Source organism: Lepisma saccharinum, chromosome 13 (genome assembly GCF_977018435.1).
Source record: "Lepisma saccharinum chromosome 13, izLepSacc3.1, whole genome shotgun sequence".
Lineage (NCBI taxonomy): Eukaryota > Metazoa > Arthropoda > Insecta > Zygentoma > Lepismatidae > Lepisma > Lepisma saccharinum.
The window spans coordinates 72188496-72206164 of record NC_139241.1 but is presented as its reverse complement, the minus strand read 5'-3'; the positions used below and the strand labels follow the sequence as shown (position 1 = coordinate 72206164).

At 37.9% G+C, this 17669-nt stretch overlaps 1 protein-coding gene across 1 annotated transcript in view; it reads left to right on the top strand.

The window, feature by feature from the left end:
* Nucleotides 1–2021: 2021 nt before the first annotated feature.
* LOC145997411 (uncharacterized) overlaps nucleotides 2022–17669 on the top strand; it is a 28358-nt gene continuing 12710 nt past the window's right edge. The window contains exons 1-2 of the mRNA XM_083134429.1: nucleotides 2022–2210; nucleotides 9399–9594. Of these exons, the coding sequence (XP_082990555.1) occupies nucleotides 9445–9594 (150 nt within the window). The 5' untranslated portion in view covers nucleotides 2022–2210; nucleotides 9399–9444. The remainder of the gene's footprint in view (nucleotides 2211–9398; nucleotides 9595–17669) is intronic.

Sequence of the window (17669 nt, the reverse complement as noted above, 5' to 3'; positions counted from 1 at the left end):
CCCTCTCTCTCCCCCTCTCTCTCCTTCTCTCTCTCTCCCTCTCTTTCTCTCTCTCCCTCTCTCCCTCTCCCTCTCTCTCTCTCTCCCTCTCTCTCTCTCTTTCAAGAAACCATTAACAGATCTCTACACCACGCCGACCTCCGTGGCTAAGCGGTTAGCATAGCACGCTACGACTCCAGGAAATCCGGGTTCGAATCCCGGCCTGAGAATGGGTATTCGTTGTATGAATTTCATCACATCATTACTCATCGTCCCGATTAGCCAAAAGTGGCAGAAAAGCAAACAAAAATCAAATCAAACAGATCTATTCCAATAACAATATATGCACAATACGAGTGAATGAATATTTATAAATAAATATAAAACTTTATATGAAAAAAAAATAGAAACGCATTGAAATGGGCTCCTCAAAACTGATTTCACGTTTTTCAGCATCTTTAAAATGGTAACAATTTTATTGCATGCCATGACAAGTTCTATTCTATTTTCAGGCTCGATGATACCCTTTATAATACAGTAAAACTGATAATAATCCGGACCCCGATAAGCCAGGCTTCGCTTAATCCGGACAGGCAAAAGGCAAAAAAAGAAAGCAGAATGCAAGGTTTTAAATGTGGCTAGAAGTCAACAAGAGAACTTCCCAGAGAAAAGGCAGTCAACCGCTGATGTAATTCTGTTTCCCGCAGACTTTGTACTGTACTGTATGGTGTTTCAGGCCTATGCCATTTAAATACACCATAATAAACGTGTTTTGTTGCTATGAACTGAGTTTTAATGCACTTTCTACTGTTCTTTTAGGTTATTTCAGTTAATCTGGACTTTCGTTAAACCGATCAACTTATCCCCCCATTAGTCCGTATTAACGAGGTTTCACTGTAAGTTATTTTCCTGTTAGAAAATTAATTACAATAATGTGATTTGGGGATAGGCATAGGAGACGAGTCGAAACTTGTCTCGTATCGATCTGTAAATTCATGTCTTGTCTAGAGCCTCTGGAATATCTAGTATAAGCAACATATACAGGGCGTCACCGAAAAAAGCATTCACTTTATACAGAGATCATTAAGGCAAAAAACTTTTCCTAACAAACGTTTTCTTCTTGACGCGTTGTTTCGAAACGAAAAAAACTGAATTGTATCCTGAATTGTATCCCAACACAGGTTGGGAATTGCAACTAATGAATTGACCATATAATTAATGTAAAACAAAATACTTATCTACAAATAATCAGGTACGACTATATAGACTATCCACTTGGTAAGTCTGAAGACATGACATGGTAAAGTTGGTTTTCTCTGTCATGCCAGTCTCGTCTCCATTTTACACAGTTCTGTTTCGTTCTGTCTCTGTACCATTCCAAATGTGACCGGGGAGGGCGCCACTGAAGAAGAACGGACATATTGCATTTAAGTCTCCCCCCCATTCCCCCCCCAATAACTCGAAAAACAATGCAACAAAAAAAAACCATCACAAGCATAGAATTTTTAAACCTCCGTTAGGCTACTAACGTACCGTTTGCTGACGAATAGTTAATAATGTCAAATGTCTTCAAAATGTGTTTCTTCCTCACACGTGCAGGGTTTGACCTTGAAATTTGCTTTACAAATGCTCTTTCTTCCCTCAACCGTGATATTTGACAGTGTTGCAAACCTCAAAGCCCTAAGTGTAGGAATTTTGTAACGGTATTTTTGGTCGAAGCGCAGACAGACAGCCCCCTCTCCCCAATACAGTTCTGTAATTATCAACGTCCATTGTAGTTAAAAACAAAATACATGTTTCAAGAACAACAACCAGAAGTACCAGGTGAAGAGCTTTGAAAAGCACACATACCGTTGGATAAATACCAAACAACATGGCTGGCAACGCTGATTGTTGATAAATAACACTACCGGAGAAGGGGAAGCTATTAAGACGAAAACAACAATGGGAATCATTATCGTCCCCGCCCTGAGATTTCCAGATCACCAGTCTCTCCCACGCCACATATGCGTCTCCGCCACTCTCGGTTTCCTCCTTGGAACCAGCGGACGGTGACCATTGTTGAAGTCTTTGTGCCGACGGAGGACATGGTCTGTTGATGAGCGGGTCGTCCTCATTGTTTCAGAGGCACTGTTGGTTCTTTGACCCGCGCGCTCAGTTCAAGTGCAGCTTCGAACGTGCGAACACTTAGCTGGAGGTCGTGTGGTCATGTGCCGACGCCAGTAGCAGAGGTAGGTACCATTCTATATTTTCCAACGGGTGATATTAGGCAGTGTGTGTCGAATCCGGAATTGAACCATCCAAATTCGCAGCAGCTGAGATTGTAATCTTAATTTCCTCTTCTGAAACTGAAATCCAGGATTCCAGAATCTACAATCTTGTCTTGGATTCCATAGCTTATCCGATTCTTGAAGCCTGGATTCATAGCCTACACGAGGCCTGAACCCTAATTTCCATAGCCTATCAGATCTCGAATCCTGAATTCCATCGCCTATCCGAATCTCGTATTTTGCATTCTAGCAGGCAAATGAATCTCGAATCCTCTACTGGACTCCATAGACTATCCGAGGCTCGAACAGCATATTCCCTACCCACCCTTATCTCGAACCCTGAATTCCACCGCCTATGCAAAACTCCTATTCTGCATTCTAACGTTCATTTGAATATAATCATGTCCTAGATTCCAGAGCCTATCAGAGTTTCGATTCTTAAATTCCATAGTCTAACCGAGGCTCGAACTCCGAATTCCCTAACCTATTTGAATCTCAACTACTGAATTCCATTGCCTATCCGGCTCTCGAATTCTGCAAGCCTATCCGAGATTCGAATTCTGAATTCTATAGTCTATTGGAGACTCGAACATCAATTTCCTAACCTATCAGAATTTTGAATCCTGAATTCCATCGCAAATCCGACTCTCGAATTCTGCATTTAAAGGTTTATCTGAATCTATAATCCTGTCCTGGATTCCATAGCCTATCCGAGTTTCGATTTCTGAATTCTATAGCCTATCCGAGGCTGAAACACCGAATTTCCTAGCCTATCCGTATCTCGAATCCCGTCATGTATTTCAATTCAAAGTCAACTTTAGTCTCAAATATTGGATTCCATAGCTATCCAAATCTAAATTATTTGATAATGTGCACAATCAAGCTAACCGTGACTGGGGTCATGAAGGAACCAAAATAGAGAGAGATTGGCGAAGATACTATACCAGAATCTGACTGAAAATCACAGGAAAGTCTCAATGAGAAGGTTCGAACTCGCGACCTTTTGAAAAGTATATTGGCTTTTTGATCAAGAGACAATCAATGTAGGAACATATCATGGTGTATAGTGGTACGCTGCCAACTTGTCACTTATGAACGCATCGGATTCGATTCTGTTAGATCTATACTACTTTAAGATGTAGGTCCAGCCATGGTTACCTAATATAAAATTAAAGGAAATTTTGATGCAGCGTGAAGGTTAACGTGGTTGCCTTGGAACTCTGGGTTCGACTCCCTGTGAGGGAACCATGGAGAAGTTCCGATCCCACCTTAAACATTAGGCCAAACTCTTGTTAGACCTGCGCGTTTAAAACGATCTTCAAAGCCTCTTGATTATGAGTGTAGAACGTATTGATTTCTCAACACTTTGAGGAAGACTCCTCATGCATACCATTGAAGCACATTCTTCCACATTGTCGCTTCGTTGACAAGAGAAAGACTTCCGATGTAATAACGTTACATGTGAGGACCTTTCGATCCCAACGCCTTGAAACTTCAAAGGAATACCTGTGGGGAAATCCCAGTCTTCGTATTAAGCCTGCAATCAAGAACCTTTGCATCAAAGAGCCCTCGTGATATGGACCAAGAAATCTGGAATCCCAGATGAACCTAGAAAGCATGTAAGATGACATGCAAACCTAGCTTTTATCTCCCCAACCCGCCCCAATTCTTCCTAGAATCCGAGATGAACCTAGAAAGCATGTAAGATGACATGCAAACCTAGCTTTAATCTCCCCAACCCGCCCGAATTGTTCCATGTTTCTTTGTTCTTCACTGATGTCATTTCTCCTTCAAGCGTGTGCTTCTTATTTGAATAATTGTCTATTCTTCTCCTCTAAGATGTGCTTGCTTTACTTTGAAGAAAATATTGAAGAAGAAAGTTCTGCATTAGTTTCTTGCCAAATGCGGAAAAATGGACTGGTTGTTAATGTAAATATATGTGGTTTTGCAGATTTTTCACTATTCTGCCATCTGTTAGCAATAAAATGAATCTATTAATTCTTGATAAACTCTATTGAATTTAAAATAATTGGTTGACTTCTGCATAGAGGTGGGGATACGGGGACAAGTGGGGCAAGAGCCCCAGGCGTTGAGCCAAGAGGACGTCTAACGAGCAAGAAAACAAAAGTGAAAAAGATAAAACAATGCGGGCGCTCTATAACATCAATATTGTTCCGTTTTACGAACAAGAAACAAATAGACCGAGGAAAAAATATTGCTCGTTCCACTCAAATTTGCTTATTTCTTAAATACTTAGTAAATATATTTTTATCAATCATAATGTGGTACATTTCCAAGAGGTGATGACGCCAGAAGCGGAGACAAGGGGCCAATACCCTCCTCAACATCAAACAAGAAAAAATACATAAATAAATACTATGTTAACCCAAATGTACGTTTGTATGGTATTAAGGTGCATACTAAGTGTGACTTCTCCCCAAGAAAACATTCCTGTCTTTCTCTGCCTCATTCAATTTTATTGGCACTGCCACGGCTTTCAAGGGATGTTTTGAAAATTTGAAATGGTCAAATTTGGAAACATATTTTTGGTATTTTAATGAAATAATTATGAAAGCGGTTTTCAGATATATGAAAGCACTCTCAGTACTAATTAATGATGTGTGTTATTAAAATAATATGTCATGGTGAGCAGTGACTATGCTGGGGAGGGCAAAGGGCCACTTTCCTTTTTGGGGGAGATTCACATTCAATATACACGTAAATGTCATTGAAAAATTCATTTTTGGATTAAACGAGCGTTTATTTATCTAGTATTTGGATGCTTACTTCTTGGCAATAAATATAATGCAGTTATGTCTTGCTTAGAATAAAATATTTCAAAATTTTGATTTTGGTTTACTTTACTTCGCGTTTCTACCACTTTTTGGCTAATTGTGAAGATGAGGATGAGTGGTGAGATGATGAAATTGCTGAAATAACATTCATTCAAAGAGAACATCCATGCTCAGGCCGGGAGGGCTCGAACCTGGAACCTCTGGCGTTGCAGGGCGCTGTGCTAACCACTCCACCACGGAGATCGGCTATTTGTAACTGTAACAAGAGTTATTCTGATTGGGCGAAGTAACTGCAACTGTGCAGAGTTACATTTAACAGTCACTTTCCGAACACACCTCCTTAGCGAAAACATAAATGATTGAAGTAAGTTTATTACAGGAACAATTTTCATAAATCTGACTTCACCACTGAATTCCTGATGAAATTCTAGCCAGAAACCATACCACACATGCCCCGCCCCCTTCGCATTTAAACAAATGATGTTGGATCCAAGATGGCGGTCACCAAGATGGCGGACGTTGTCATGACATGCACCAAAAAGTTTCCCCGTAGAGTCCAACACATATATTTCTGCCGTGAGATGCGCGACACAACTCAAGAAGCAGTGTTGCTAATGGAGCAGATAGAAAAATCGCTGCAGTGCGCCGATGCACAGCTGTTACGTACAACAAGAAAATTAGAGAATTCAGGTCTATCTAACGTTGAGTTTTAAACGTCATGCATTATACCAGGACTAGGATTAATATGTACTAACAAGTGGCTTTGTATGTAGCTACATACATATGGACTAAAAATTCGCAAAATATGGACTAACACATACGTAAAATTATCAAAAATGCTGCAAAGAAGACTTCTTCATAGTGATTACTTATTTGAGTGATTTCAAACAAAATAAACACTTTATTATTTTCCATTGCATTAATGCACTGGTGGCGTTCTAACTGTTCACTCTCAAAACCCGTATACATTGGTATGGAACTGCAACGGCAGATAATACACGATCGACACTACCATTGCTTTGAGAACTAATAACATGCGAACGTGTTAAACCGCCACAATTGGACCACAACACTCCTCCTCAAGCAGTATTATTGCCTCTCTGCGATCGGTGACAGTCGATTGCCTTTGTTGTACATTTACAAACGCCGGCTTCCACAATAATAGCAAGTACATATACTGCCACTAGACGATAAGCTGCGCGGCTTTTTTTTTTCTATGAGCTTGTCACCCATCAAAGCATGGCAATTTTAACACAGAAAATAATATGCATCGCATTAAGCAGCAACAATGACAGCCTCCCCTATGCCATTTCTACAAGAACACGTGCCGGAGCCAAGAGTTGAAATGCTCAGGCAGCCACATAATTTATTTCTTTTGAACAATTCCAAAATTATGAAATATGAACAATTTGTGAATTTCCCGAGCTTGGCTATGCAAGGTTTTTGATTTCAACTTTGACAGCACTGGAGGCATTATGGAATTTAACGTTCATTAACAAACACGTACTTTCACACACACGCGCGCTATACACGCACACAACGTCAAACCGGTCAAATACTTAGTATAAAATAAAAATATGGTGCTTCCAATCCAACAAAACTCACCGTCATTTTACCTGCCTTTCCCCTTCCGTGACAGAAATAGTGCTTCATTATTACAGTTGGCAACATTTGTTACTAGCTAGCCAATGAACATGCACTGCATAAAAGAAGCAACCAATACGTCATGCTATATTGCCACATTACCGTCCCTGCCGAACGGTGCGAACCGCGAGCTGGAGCGCTATTCAATTGTTTTCAATGATGTTTGCGCGAGTGTGTCCAGGAATGGAATGACAATATGGCAACAATGGCGAAGGTTGGCGAGCAGCGTAGAACACGTGATGCTAAGAGAGAGGGAGACGAAACGGAAATTGGTATGTGCGCAACGGCAAAGATATGTGTGTTGCACTTTACTACCATAACCAATTGCTGCAAGGGGGATTTTTGACTCGTCCTGTAGAACTGGGCCATAAAAATATTACAGAGATGAATTAAGCAAGAACATATTAAAGTGGTGTCAACACAATGATAGACAAGTGGACACAACCCCACAGAAGATTATACTATCCGTTGGTGCAAGTGTCAACAGGGGTAGCTAAAAAAAAAAAAAAAATTGGCGCCCCCCACTTTCAACCTTCACCCAAGAAAAATATGACCATCATTTCACATAGTTATGGTTTTAATAACGAAAATTAATAGCCTAATTTTTTTAAAAGTTTTACTGTTAAAGATGAAGTTTATTGTAGGTATACACCAGCGAATGTAAGATGTGTCCAAAGACCAAAATGGTAAGCGGGGTCATTTAATACACTGAGTACAGCTTTTATTTAAAACATTGTGATTCTTTTAATATTTCTGGAGGGGCTAGCTCCATCAGCTCCCCCTTGTGTTTATTTACTATCTACATAATGACATCAAAATAACAGTAATCTCTTAGCTTTAATCGCAACTTGATTTTACAACACATTATGTTATGCAGCAGTAACTTCGATTAATTCTTATCTACGCAAATCCATATATTTTAAGATTAGCCACGCTTTTGTAATCAGAAATATGGTTTTGGCGCTACTCAAAGGGGGCAGTTCTGTTGGGCGCCCCACAGTGGGAGCGCCCCGGGTCACCCGGTCCTTAAGCCTGAGCGGGGAGGTGGAATAAGAGCGAAACGGACTAAGCGCGAACGGAATAAACGCGAAGGAATAAGCGCGAATGGTTTAAGCGCGAAATGGAATAAGCGCGAAAGGAACAACCGCGAAACGGATTATTCGGGAAACCAAAATTGAACACAGGAATAAGCGCGAAACAGATTAAGCGCGAAAGGAATAAGAACGAAATGGACTAAGCACGAAAGGAATAAGAGCGAAATGGACTAAGCGCGAAAGGAATAAGAGCGAAACGAATTAAGCGCGGAAGGAACAACAGCGAAACGGATTAAGCTCGAAACAAAAATTCAAAACAGGAATAAGAGCGAAACGGATTAAGCGCAAAAGGAATAAGAGCGAAACGGATTAAGCGCGAAAGGAATAAGAGCGAAACGGATTAAGCGCGAAAGGAATAAGAGCGAAACGGATTAAGCTCGACACGAAAATTCAAAACAGGAATAAGAGCGAAACGGATTAAGCGCAAAAGGAATAAGAGCGAAACGGATTAAGCGCAAAAGGAATAAGAGCGAAATGTACTAAGCGCGAAAGGAATAAGAGTGAAATAGAATAAGCGTGAAAGGAACAACCGCGAAACGGATTATTCGCGAAACCAAAATTGAACTCAGGAATAAGCGCGAAACGGATTAAGCGCGAAAGGAATAAGAGCGAAATGGACTAAGCGCGAAAGGAATAAGAGCGAAACGAATTAAGCGCGGAAGGAATAACAGCGAAACGGATTAAGCTCGAAACAAAAATTCAAAACAGGAATAAGAGCGAAACGGATTAAGCGCAAAAGGAATAAGAGCGAAACGGATTAAGCGCGAAAGGAATAAGAGCGAAACGGATTAAGCGCGAAAGGAATAAGAGCGAAACGGATTAAGCTCGACACGAAAATTCAAAACAGGAATAAGAGCGAAACGGATTAAGCGCAAAAGGAATAAGAGCGAAATGTACTAAGCGCGAAAGGAATAAGAGCGAAACGGATTAAGCTCGAAACGAAAATTCAAAACAGGAATAAGAGCGAAACGGATTAAGCGCAAAAGGAATAAGAACGAAACGGACTAAGCGCGAAAGGAATAAGAGCGAAACGGACTAAGCGCGAAAGGAATAAGAGCGAAACGAATTAAGCGCGAAAGGAATAAGAGCGAAACGGATTAAGCGCGAAAGGAATAAGAACGAAACGGATTAAGCACGAAAGGAATCAGAGCGAAACGGACTAAGCTCGAAAGGAATCAGAGCGAAACGGATTAAGCACGAAAGGAATAAGAGTGAAACGGACTAAGCGCGAAAGGAATAAGATCGAAACGGATTAAGCGGGAAATGAATAAGAGCGAAACGGACTAAGCGCGAACGGAATAAGAGCGAAACGGATTAAGCGCGAAAGGTATAAGAGTGAATCGGATTAAGCGCGAGAGAAATAAGAGCGAAACGGATTAAGCGCGAAAGGAATAAGAGCGAAACGGATTAAGCGCGAAAGGAATAAGAGCGAAACGGATTAAACGCGAAATGAAAAAGAGCGAAACGGATAAAGCGCGAACGGAATAAGAGGGAAAAGATTAAACGCGAAGGAACAACCGCGAAAATTTCACATTCGCGCTTAAACTGGCTGCCAGCTAGACTTAACGACGCACATGTCGTAGTTACCAATGATGTGATTGTTTCTTATTTTCCAGATCCACAGATTTCCACAACAGGAACTCTCACTTCCCCCTTTCCCAAATGGTTTCTGAGGCCTGCAAACTTCAGGGAAGGAGTCCGCTGCTGTTCAACACATTCGTTGTGCCTCAGAACATCCGGCAACTGGCAGGAAGTAGCAGGAATTTGAGATTCGCCGTCATTGCAACCATGGCGTTCCTATCGGCGCTACTGGTAAGCTCCATTTTTGATTCAGGTGGAAAAATTTCCTCACAGTCCGCTTTAGTCCTTATATCTATCTCACTCTACAGATTGGATTCTCTTTTAGTCTAAAATTGTTATAGTACCTCATCTCTTACCCTTCAGAGCCTATTTCTTATTTTCAGCATTTACTTAATTTCTTTATAATGTACATCTCCTCCTTTCAGTGCCTAATTCTTATTTGGAATGCCTGTACCTTCATTTCAGATCTTATTATTTCATTTTCAACATCTAATTTATCCTTCACCATTGTCCACTTTTTTCAGTGTCTACTTCCACTTTTAGCCTATTTCTTTATAGTGCCTAATTATTATTTCAAGTACCTATTTCTTTTCGGTTACTGCCCATTCTACTTCATAATGCCTTTTTTCACTTCTCTCTTTTCGTGCCTAATTCTTCTCTTGTAATGAATGCTTTTTCTTTCTCGGAGCATGTTTCTTATTTTGAGTGTCAAACTAGTCTCTTTCAGAACTTATTTATTCTCGTCTCCCTTGACTAGCTCTTTCTATATCTACTAATTCTCTTTCAGAACTTATTTATTCTCGTCTCCTTTGACTAGCTCATTCTATATCTACTAATTCTCTTTCAGAACTTATTTATTCTCGTCTCCTTTGACTAGCTCTTTCTATATCTACTAATTCTCTTTCAGAACTTATTTATTCTCGTCTCCCTTGACTAGCTCTTTCTATATCTACTAATTCTCTTTCAGAACTTATTTATTCTCGTCTCCTTTGACTAGCTCTTTCTATATCTACTAATTCTCTTTCAGAACTTATTTATTCTCGTCTCCCTTGACTAGCTCTTTCTATATCTACTAATTCTCTTTCAGAACTTATTTATTCTCGTCTCCCTTGACTAGCCCTTTCTATATCTACTAATTCTCTTTCAGAACTTATTTATTCTCGTCTCCTTTGACTAGCTCTTTCTATATCTACTAATTCTCTTTCAGAACTTATTTATTCTCGTCTCCCTTGACTAGCTCTTTCTATATCTACTAATTCTCTTTCAGAACTTATTTATTCTCGTCTCCCTTGACTAGCTCTTTCTATATCTACTAATTCTCTTTCAGAACTTATTTATTCTCGTCTCCCTTGACTATCTCTTTCTATATCTACTAATTCTCTTTCAGAACTTATTTATTCTCGTCTCCCTTGACTAGCTCTTTCTATATCTACTAATTCTCTTTCAGAACTTATTTATTCTCGTCTCCCTTGACTAGCTCTTTCTATATCTACTAATTCTCTTTCAGAACTTATTTATTCTCGTCTCCTTTGACTAGCTCTTTCTATATCTACTAATTCTCTTTCAGAACTTATTTATTCTCGTCTCCCTTGACTAGCTCTTTCTATATCTACTAATTCTCTTTCAGAACATATTTATTCTCGTCTCCCTTGACTAGCTCTTTCTATATCTACTAATTCTCTTTCAGAACTTATTTATTCTCGTCTCCCTTGACTAGCTCTTTCTATATCTACTAATTCTCTTTCAGAACTTATTTATTCTCGTCTCCCTTGACTAGCTCTTTCTATATCTACTAATTCTCTTTCAGAACTTATTTATTCTCGTCTCCCTTGACTAGCTCTTTCTATATCTACTAATTCTCTTTCAGAACTTATTTATTCTCGTCTCCCTTGACTAGCTCTTTCTATATCTACTAATTCTCTTTCAGAACTTATTTATTCTCGTCTCCCTTGACTAGCTCTTTCTATATCTACTAATTCTCTTTCAGAACTTATTTATTCTCGTCTCCCTTGACTAGCTCTTTCTATATCTACTAATTCTCTTTCAAAACTTATTTATTCTCGTCTCCGTTGACTAGCTCTTTCTGTATCTACTAATTCTCTTTCAGAACTTATTTATTCTCGTCTCCCTTGACTAGCTCTTTCTGTATCTACTAATTCTCTTTCAGAACTTATTTATTCTCGTCTCCCTTGACTAGCTCTTTCTATATCTACTAATTCTCTTTCAGAACTTATTTATTCTCGTCTCCCTTGACTAGCTCTTTCTATATCTACTAATTCTCTTTCAGAACTTATTTATTCTCGTCTCCCTTGACTAGCTCTTTCTATATCTACTAATTCTCTTTCAGAACTTATTTATTCTCGTCTCCTTTGACTAGCTCTTTCTATATCTACTAATTCTCTTTCAGAACTTATTTATTCTCGTCTCCCTTGACTAGCTCTTTCTATATCTACTAATTCTCTTTCAGAACTTATTTATTCTCGTCTCCCTTGACTAGCTCTTTCTATATCTACTAATTCTCTTTCAGAACTTATTTATTCTCGTCTCCCTTGACTAGCTCTTTCTATATCTACTAATTCTCTTTCAGAACTTATTTATTCTCGTCTCCCTTGACTAGCTCTTTCTGTATCTACTAATTCTGTTTCAGAACTTATTTATTCTCGTCTCCCTTGACTAGCTCTTTCTATATCTACTAATTCTCTTTCAGAACTTATTTATTCTCGTCTCCTTTGACTAGCTCTTTCTATATCTACTAATTCTCTTTCAGAACTTATTTATTCTCGTCTCCCTTGACTAGCTCTTTCTATATCTACTAATTCTCTTTCAGAACTTATTTATTCTCGTCTCCCTTGACTAGCTCTTTCTATATCTACTAATTCTCTTTCAGAACTTATTTATTCTCGTCTCCCTTGACTAGCTCTTTCTATATCTACTAATTCTCTTTCAAAACTTATTTATTCTCGTCTCCCTTGACTAGCTCTTTCTATATCTACTAATTCTCTTTCAGAACTTATTTATTCTCGTCTCCTTTGACTAGCTCTTTCTATATCTACTAATTCTCTTTCAGAACTTATTTATTCTCGTCTCCCTTGACTAGCTCTTTCTGTATCTACTAATTCTGTTTCAGAACTTTTTTATTCTCGTCTCCCTTGACTAGCTGTTTCTATGTCTACTAATTCTCTTTAAGAACCTATTTATTATCCTCTCCCTTTACTAGCTCTTTCTGTCTCTACTAATTATCTCGTAGAACCTATTTATTCCTATCTCGTTTGAAAACTCTTTCCATCCCTACTGATCTTTTAGAAGCTATTTATTCCTCTCTCGTTTGACTAACTCTTTCTGTCTCTAATATTCTATGTCAGTGCCCAAATCTCATCTCCCGTGGGTCATTTTCTCACAGTGGCCGATTCTTTTCTTTGAATGGCTATTCCTTACTTTCAGCACCTAATTCACATTTTGAGTGTTCTTGCTTCTTTTAATTGCTTAATTCTTCTATTGAGTGTCTATTTTTTTAATGCCTATTTTTGATCTTTTATTAATTACTTTTCCTCATCATTCGTTGTATGCTTTGGGTTGCTTCTTTTAATTTGCCTACTTTCATTCTGGCTATTAAACTTCTCTACTTTTTTTATTTCTTGCGATGATGAGGATGAATGATGAAATAGATAAAGGACAAACACAATAGAATATCCATCCCTTGCTCGAGATTGTCACCCACGACCTATGGCTTCGTTGCACGCTACATTAACCATTCCTCTACCGAAGCAGTATTTTTCAGATTTTTTTTTGGTTGCCAAACGTTATTCCCTTTCGTTTTATTATGACTTCTACCCTGTGTGTGTATTTTTCTTGTTCCTATTTCTTGTCCTCTACTTACAAATCCATTCCTTTTACTGCATATTTTTTTTCCTTTTTGGTACCATTTCTCCCTACTGTTTCGTTTTTCTTGTCATGTAGTGCATATTTCTTTGTTTGGATGCCTTTCTCTCTTTTTTTATCTGCTTCGCACTTATTGTCTCTTAGTGTCGAGTTTTCTCTCTCACTGCCCATTTATTCACTTTCGACGCCATTTTTTTCTTTCTAGTTAGTATTTATTGTACAGCGTGTCCATGATTATAAACGACCAGAAAATTTTAATTATGTATATTACGAAATTTATACTGATACCATTCGAAAGAACAGCTCAAAGAATTTTAGCGGATGTGTAATTGTTGGCATTAACTACAACAATAGATGGCATAACAATAAAAAAATGAGAAAAAGAAAAAAAATAGCCAAAAGTAGCAGAAAAACACATTTTAGGATGTAAGAGAAAAAATAATGAAAATAGTCATGGACAATTTGCACGGTAATACTCATGGATCCCACTGTACAATGCTGTATGAATGAGTGTTGCAAAGAAACTTCAAAATTTGAATATATATATATATATATATATATATATATATATATATATATATATATATATATATATATATTATATTATATATATATGTATAATAAGAAGAAACGTAATGGTGAACAAGAGAGAACACACCAAAATATATTTCAATTGTTCATGTGTTATTGTAAATGGCATTGTTGTTAGAAGCAAATTGTGTTACTGTTGATGTTTACTGGATGTTTAGGTTTGTACAGTGGGATCCATCAGTATTACAGTGCAAATTGTCCATGACTATTTTCATTAATTTTACCTTACATCCTTAAATGTTTATTTCTGCTACTTTTGGCAATTTTGTTTTAATTCTTGTAGTTGCTGCAGTTAACACCAACAATTACACCTCCGTTAAAATTCTTTGAGCTATTCTTTCGAATGGTATCGGTATAAATTTCGTAATATAGCATAATTAAAATAGGGTGACCAGATATTTGTTGACCAAAAAGAGTATAGTCTATAGGTTGAAGGTGCGCATGCGCAAAAAATATAAAAAGAAAACAAAAATAAGGGTGGCTATTTGTTATTGCTTCTATTATAGCCTCTATAAATTAGGCCTACACTCTACAGATTCAAATTACTTATGGGTCTAATGTAATTACATAATTACAAATACTTACTCACCAATGGCACCATCGTTCTTACTTCTGGGATGATTTTGCTTTCTTGAGTATGTTTAAATCGTACTTTATTGCCAGTCCAAACTCTTCACAGGTCATGTCCACATTGAATTTCACTTTCATTACTTGTTCGAGTGTTGACACCAGGAGTGTACTTTTTTCCTCTCGCCAATAAGTTTTAATAACACTGAAGAGCCAACATTTGTACCAGGCAGAGTAAACAAGAATTTTACAAGTGGCACAATCACTTTAAATGTGACCCAGCCTGTACTAAATCTTTGCACACTGTCCTCCACTTACCCATCATTGATTCTTTTCGGTCTTTCACGGGGTCCGCAAAAATCCCGCGCAACTTCTTGACAGTCTAATTATCCTAGAAATTATGCAAAATTAAAACTTCCTTTTTATTTTACACTAATTTTGCACGGAAAACTATATATTGTGACTACATAATACCTATTTTAATATTCTGATGCAATTCTTGAATATTCTAAAGCAAATTTCTTGGTATGTTGATGCATATAATTAGAGGAGAATATTTACACACCAATATTGATCAATATTTTGAACAAATTTTAATTATTGCAATTTTCAAGTATGTGTATCGGTTCAAAGTAGTATCGGCTCAGGCCCAATCATTATCATTAAATTCCAATGAATTTGAAATATGTTTTGCTTCTTGATGGAATATGAAAATGACTCTTGAAATTGTTCATAGGAAATTCTTGAGTCAAGGAGTAAATACTTCAGTATGTTGACATCTTGACGTTTTCCGTTCTGTGGATTTTAAGTCATTTTCACGCGTAAAATAATGAATGAAATTAAATAGCAAGGAAAAGAGTATATTTGGGGATATTTGCAAATTGAAAAGAGTATAGAGTATATGAACCTCTAAAAGAGTATGTCTGGTCACCCTAATTAAAATTTTGTGGTAGTTTATAATCACGGAATGTTTTTGTGGACACGCTGTATTTTAGTGAATATTTTTTTTTCTTAACTTTAGTTCTTATTTCACCCTTTTTTGCCTGTTTCTAATTGATTCTATGGATTTTTTTTAATGGCTCATTGTCTCTTGATACCAAATACCTTGTTTATTGACCATTTCTGGTAGACACACACGATGGCGTAGTTATGGGTTCGATCCCGGAGGGAGCACTTTGCACAGTGGATCGAATTCCATTTCAAATTGTAGATCTTGCCCTGAGTAGCCTATCTGAGTATAAAGCGAATTTAAACGTGACTATTTCTAGGTTTTAGTATACATTTACGAAACATTTTGTAGTGTTAAAGGAAATGTCTCACAGCAGGGAAATTTTGTGCATTAAGGTGACATTTTCCGCATTGACGAAAACGTTTTAATGCATCACAGGGAAATTTTGCGCATTTAAGTGAAATTTTCTGCATTCAGGAAAAATTGACTTAGTGAAATTTTTGCGCGTTAAAGCGAAAAATTGCTCTCAGTGACCGGCAACACTGCCAACAACATCTCCTATTGGAATTTTTGCTTCCACACTTCAGAACCTTTTAAACTTTCATCTTCTCACCCTATTCCAAGGCATTTCTTCTTCCATCCTACCTCTTGCCAGCAGCTTTTGAACAATCCCTTTGTTTTCCCATTCTTGTCAATAATGTATCTCGATTTTTAGCTGGCGAGAGGCTGCGTGGGGGCGGGGGGGGGGCGGCTTAAGATCTTACAACGTTTCGCTCCTATTCTTCTCTTGAGCGCTGTTGCGTGTGTCAAGAACAATGTCCTCGAGAGGAGATGAAGAAAAATTGATGCTAACAAGGTCGAAAAAGGATGCCTCTTTTTGGCATCTCGAGCTAAATTTCCCGAAGTGGCTGTTACCTGAGGCAGAAGCCGTGGAAAGAGGCACATGTTAATTGTGCTATGGTTACAAAGCGAGGAGTTGGAAAAAAAAAATGTGGAAATGCACAGACTACAGCAGCCTTTTTAGGTTGACAACGTTTAAGTTTGAGAATTTATTACCAGCGGGCGTATTTTCAGAATAGGGTGTCAATTATTGAGAGGGGGGATACCGCGCCCACACTAGACCTAATTGACCCTATCAATAAGGCACAGACCTTTCTTTATAATCCCGTCCAGACGTATTCTTACTGGAATCGAAACTTGAAACCGTCAGCAATATTTGTCAGCACACATTCAAGCATATTCTCGTATATTCTGTTGTAAGAAAGTTTGCTGTCACGCATCATTAAATTATTTTAATGAGTTCAAACATATGCGTGTTCATGGGTTTAACTTGGAATCTATCTTTGACGGGTCATAATCGAATTTTGGGTTTAACTTAAGGGGGAGGGGGCAGAATTTTAAAAAAAATCTCTATCCAATAAAAATAACGTCCAGTACTATTTTCCTACACAACTTACATTTGCGAAATCATAAAAAATAACTCATTACTTTGTTTCTCAGGTCCGAGAAGTACCATTAACATATAATCAGTTGTAAATCTGCAATTAGGGGGAAGGGGGTGCAAGTGTCTTCCCTTGTTGGAAGGGGGGATGAATTACATTTGAAGTTGGCAAATATAATTTGAATTCCCTATTTGTGGGTCACAAATTGCAGAAAAACGCCTTCCCCTATTAAAATATTTTTTTCGTGGCGTTTGAAAGTTTATTTCAGTTCGGTTTCTACATTCTGAGCCTTGACCTCTCTTTTCTGATCATTCATCCTCATCGTCGCGTTTAGTCTAAAGAAACAACGCGATGTAAATTGAGAAGAATCAAAATTATTAAAATCTTAATGGTTGGCGAGTTCGTGGTTTTTTTACAGCAGCTTCAACAATCAAGGACAAAATGACTGATTGACTCGGTTTATTTTACTTCGCTTTTCTGCCACTTTTTGGCTAACCTCGAAGATAAGGATGAGTGATGATATGATGCAATTGGCGAAGTAAAATATGCATGTCTGTATTAAGAAAAAGTTTTGCGCATTACAGCGACATTTTTTGCGTTAAAGTGAAATTTTTTGCATTGACGAAGCATTTGCGAGCATTGCAGGGAAATTTTGTCGGTGAAGTGAAATTTTCTGCATTGACGAAACATTTGCGAGCATTGCAGGGAAATTTTGTCGGTGAAGTGAAATTTTTTGCATTGACGAAGCATTTGCGAGCATTGCAGGGAAATTTTGTCGGTGAAGTGAAATTTTCTGCATTGACGAAACATTTGCGCGCATTGCAGGGAAATTTTGTGCGTTGAAGTGAAATTTTCTGCATTGACGAATCATTCTTGTG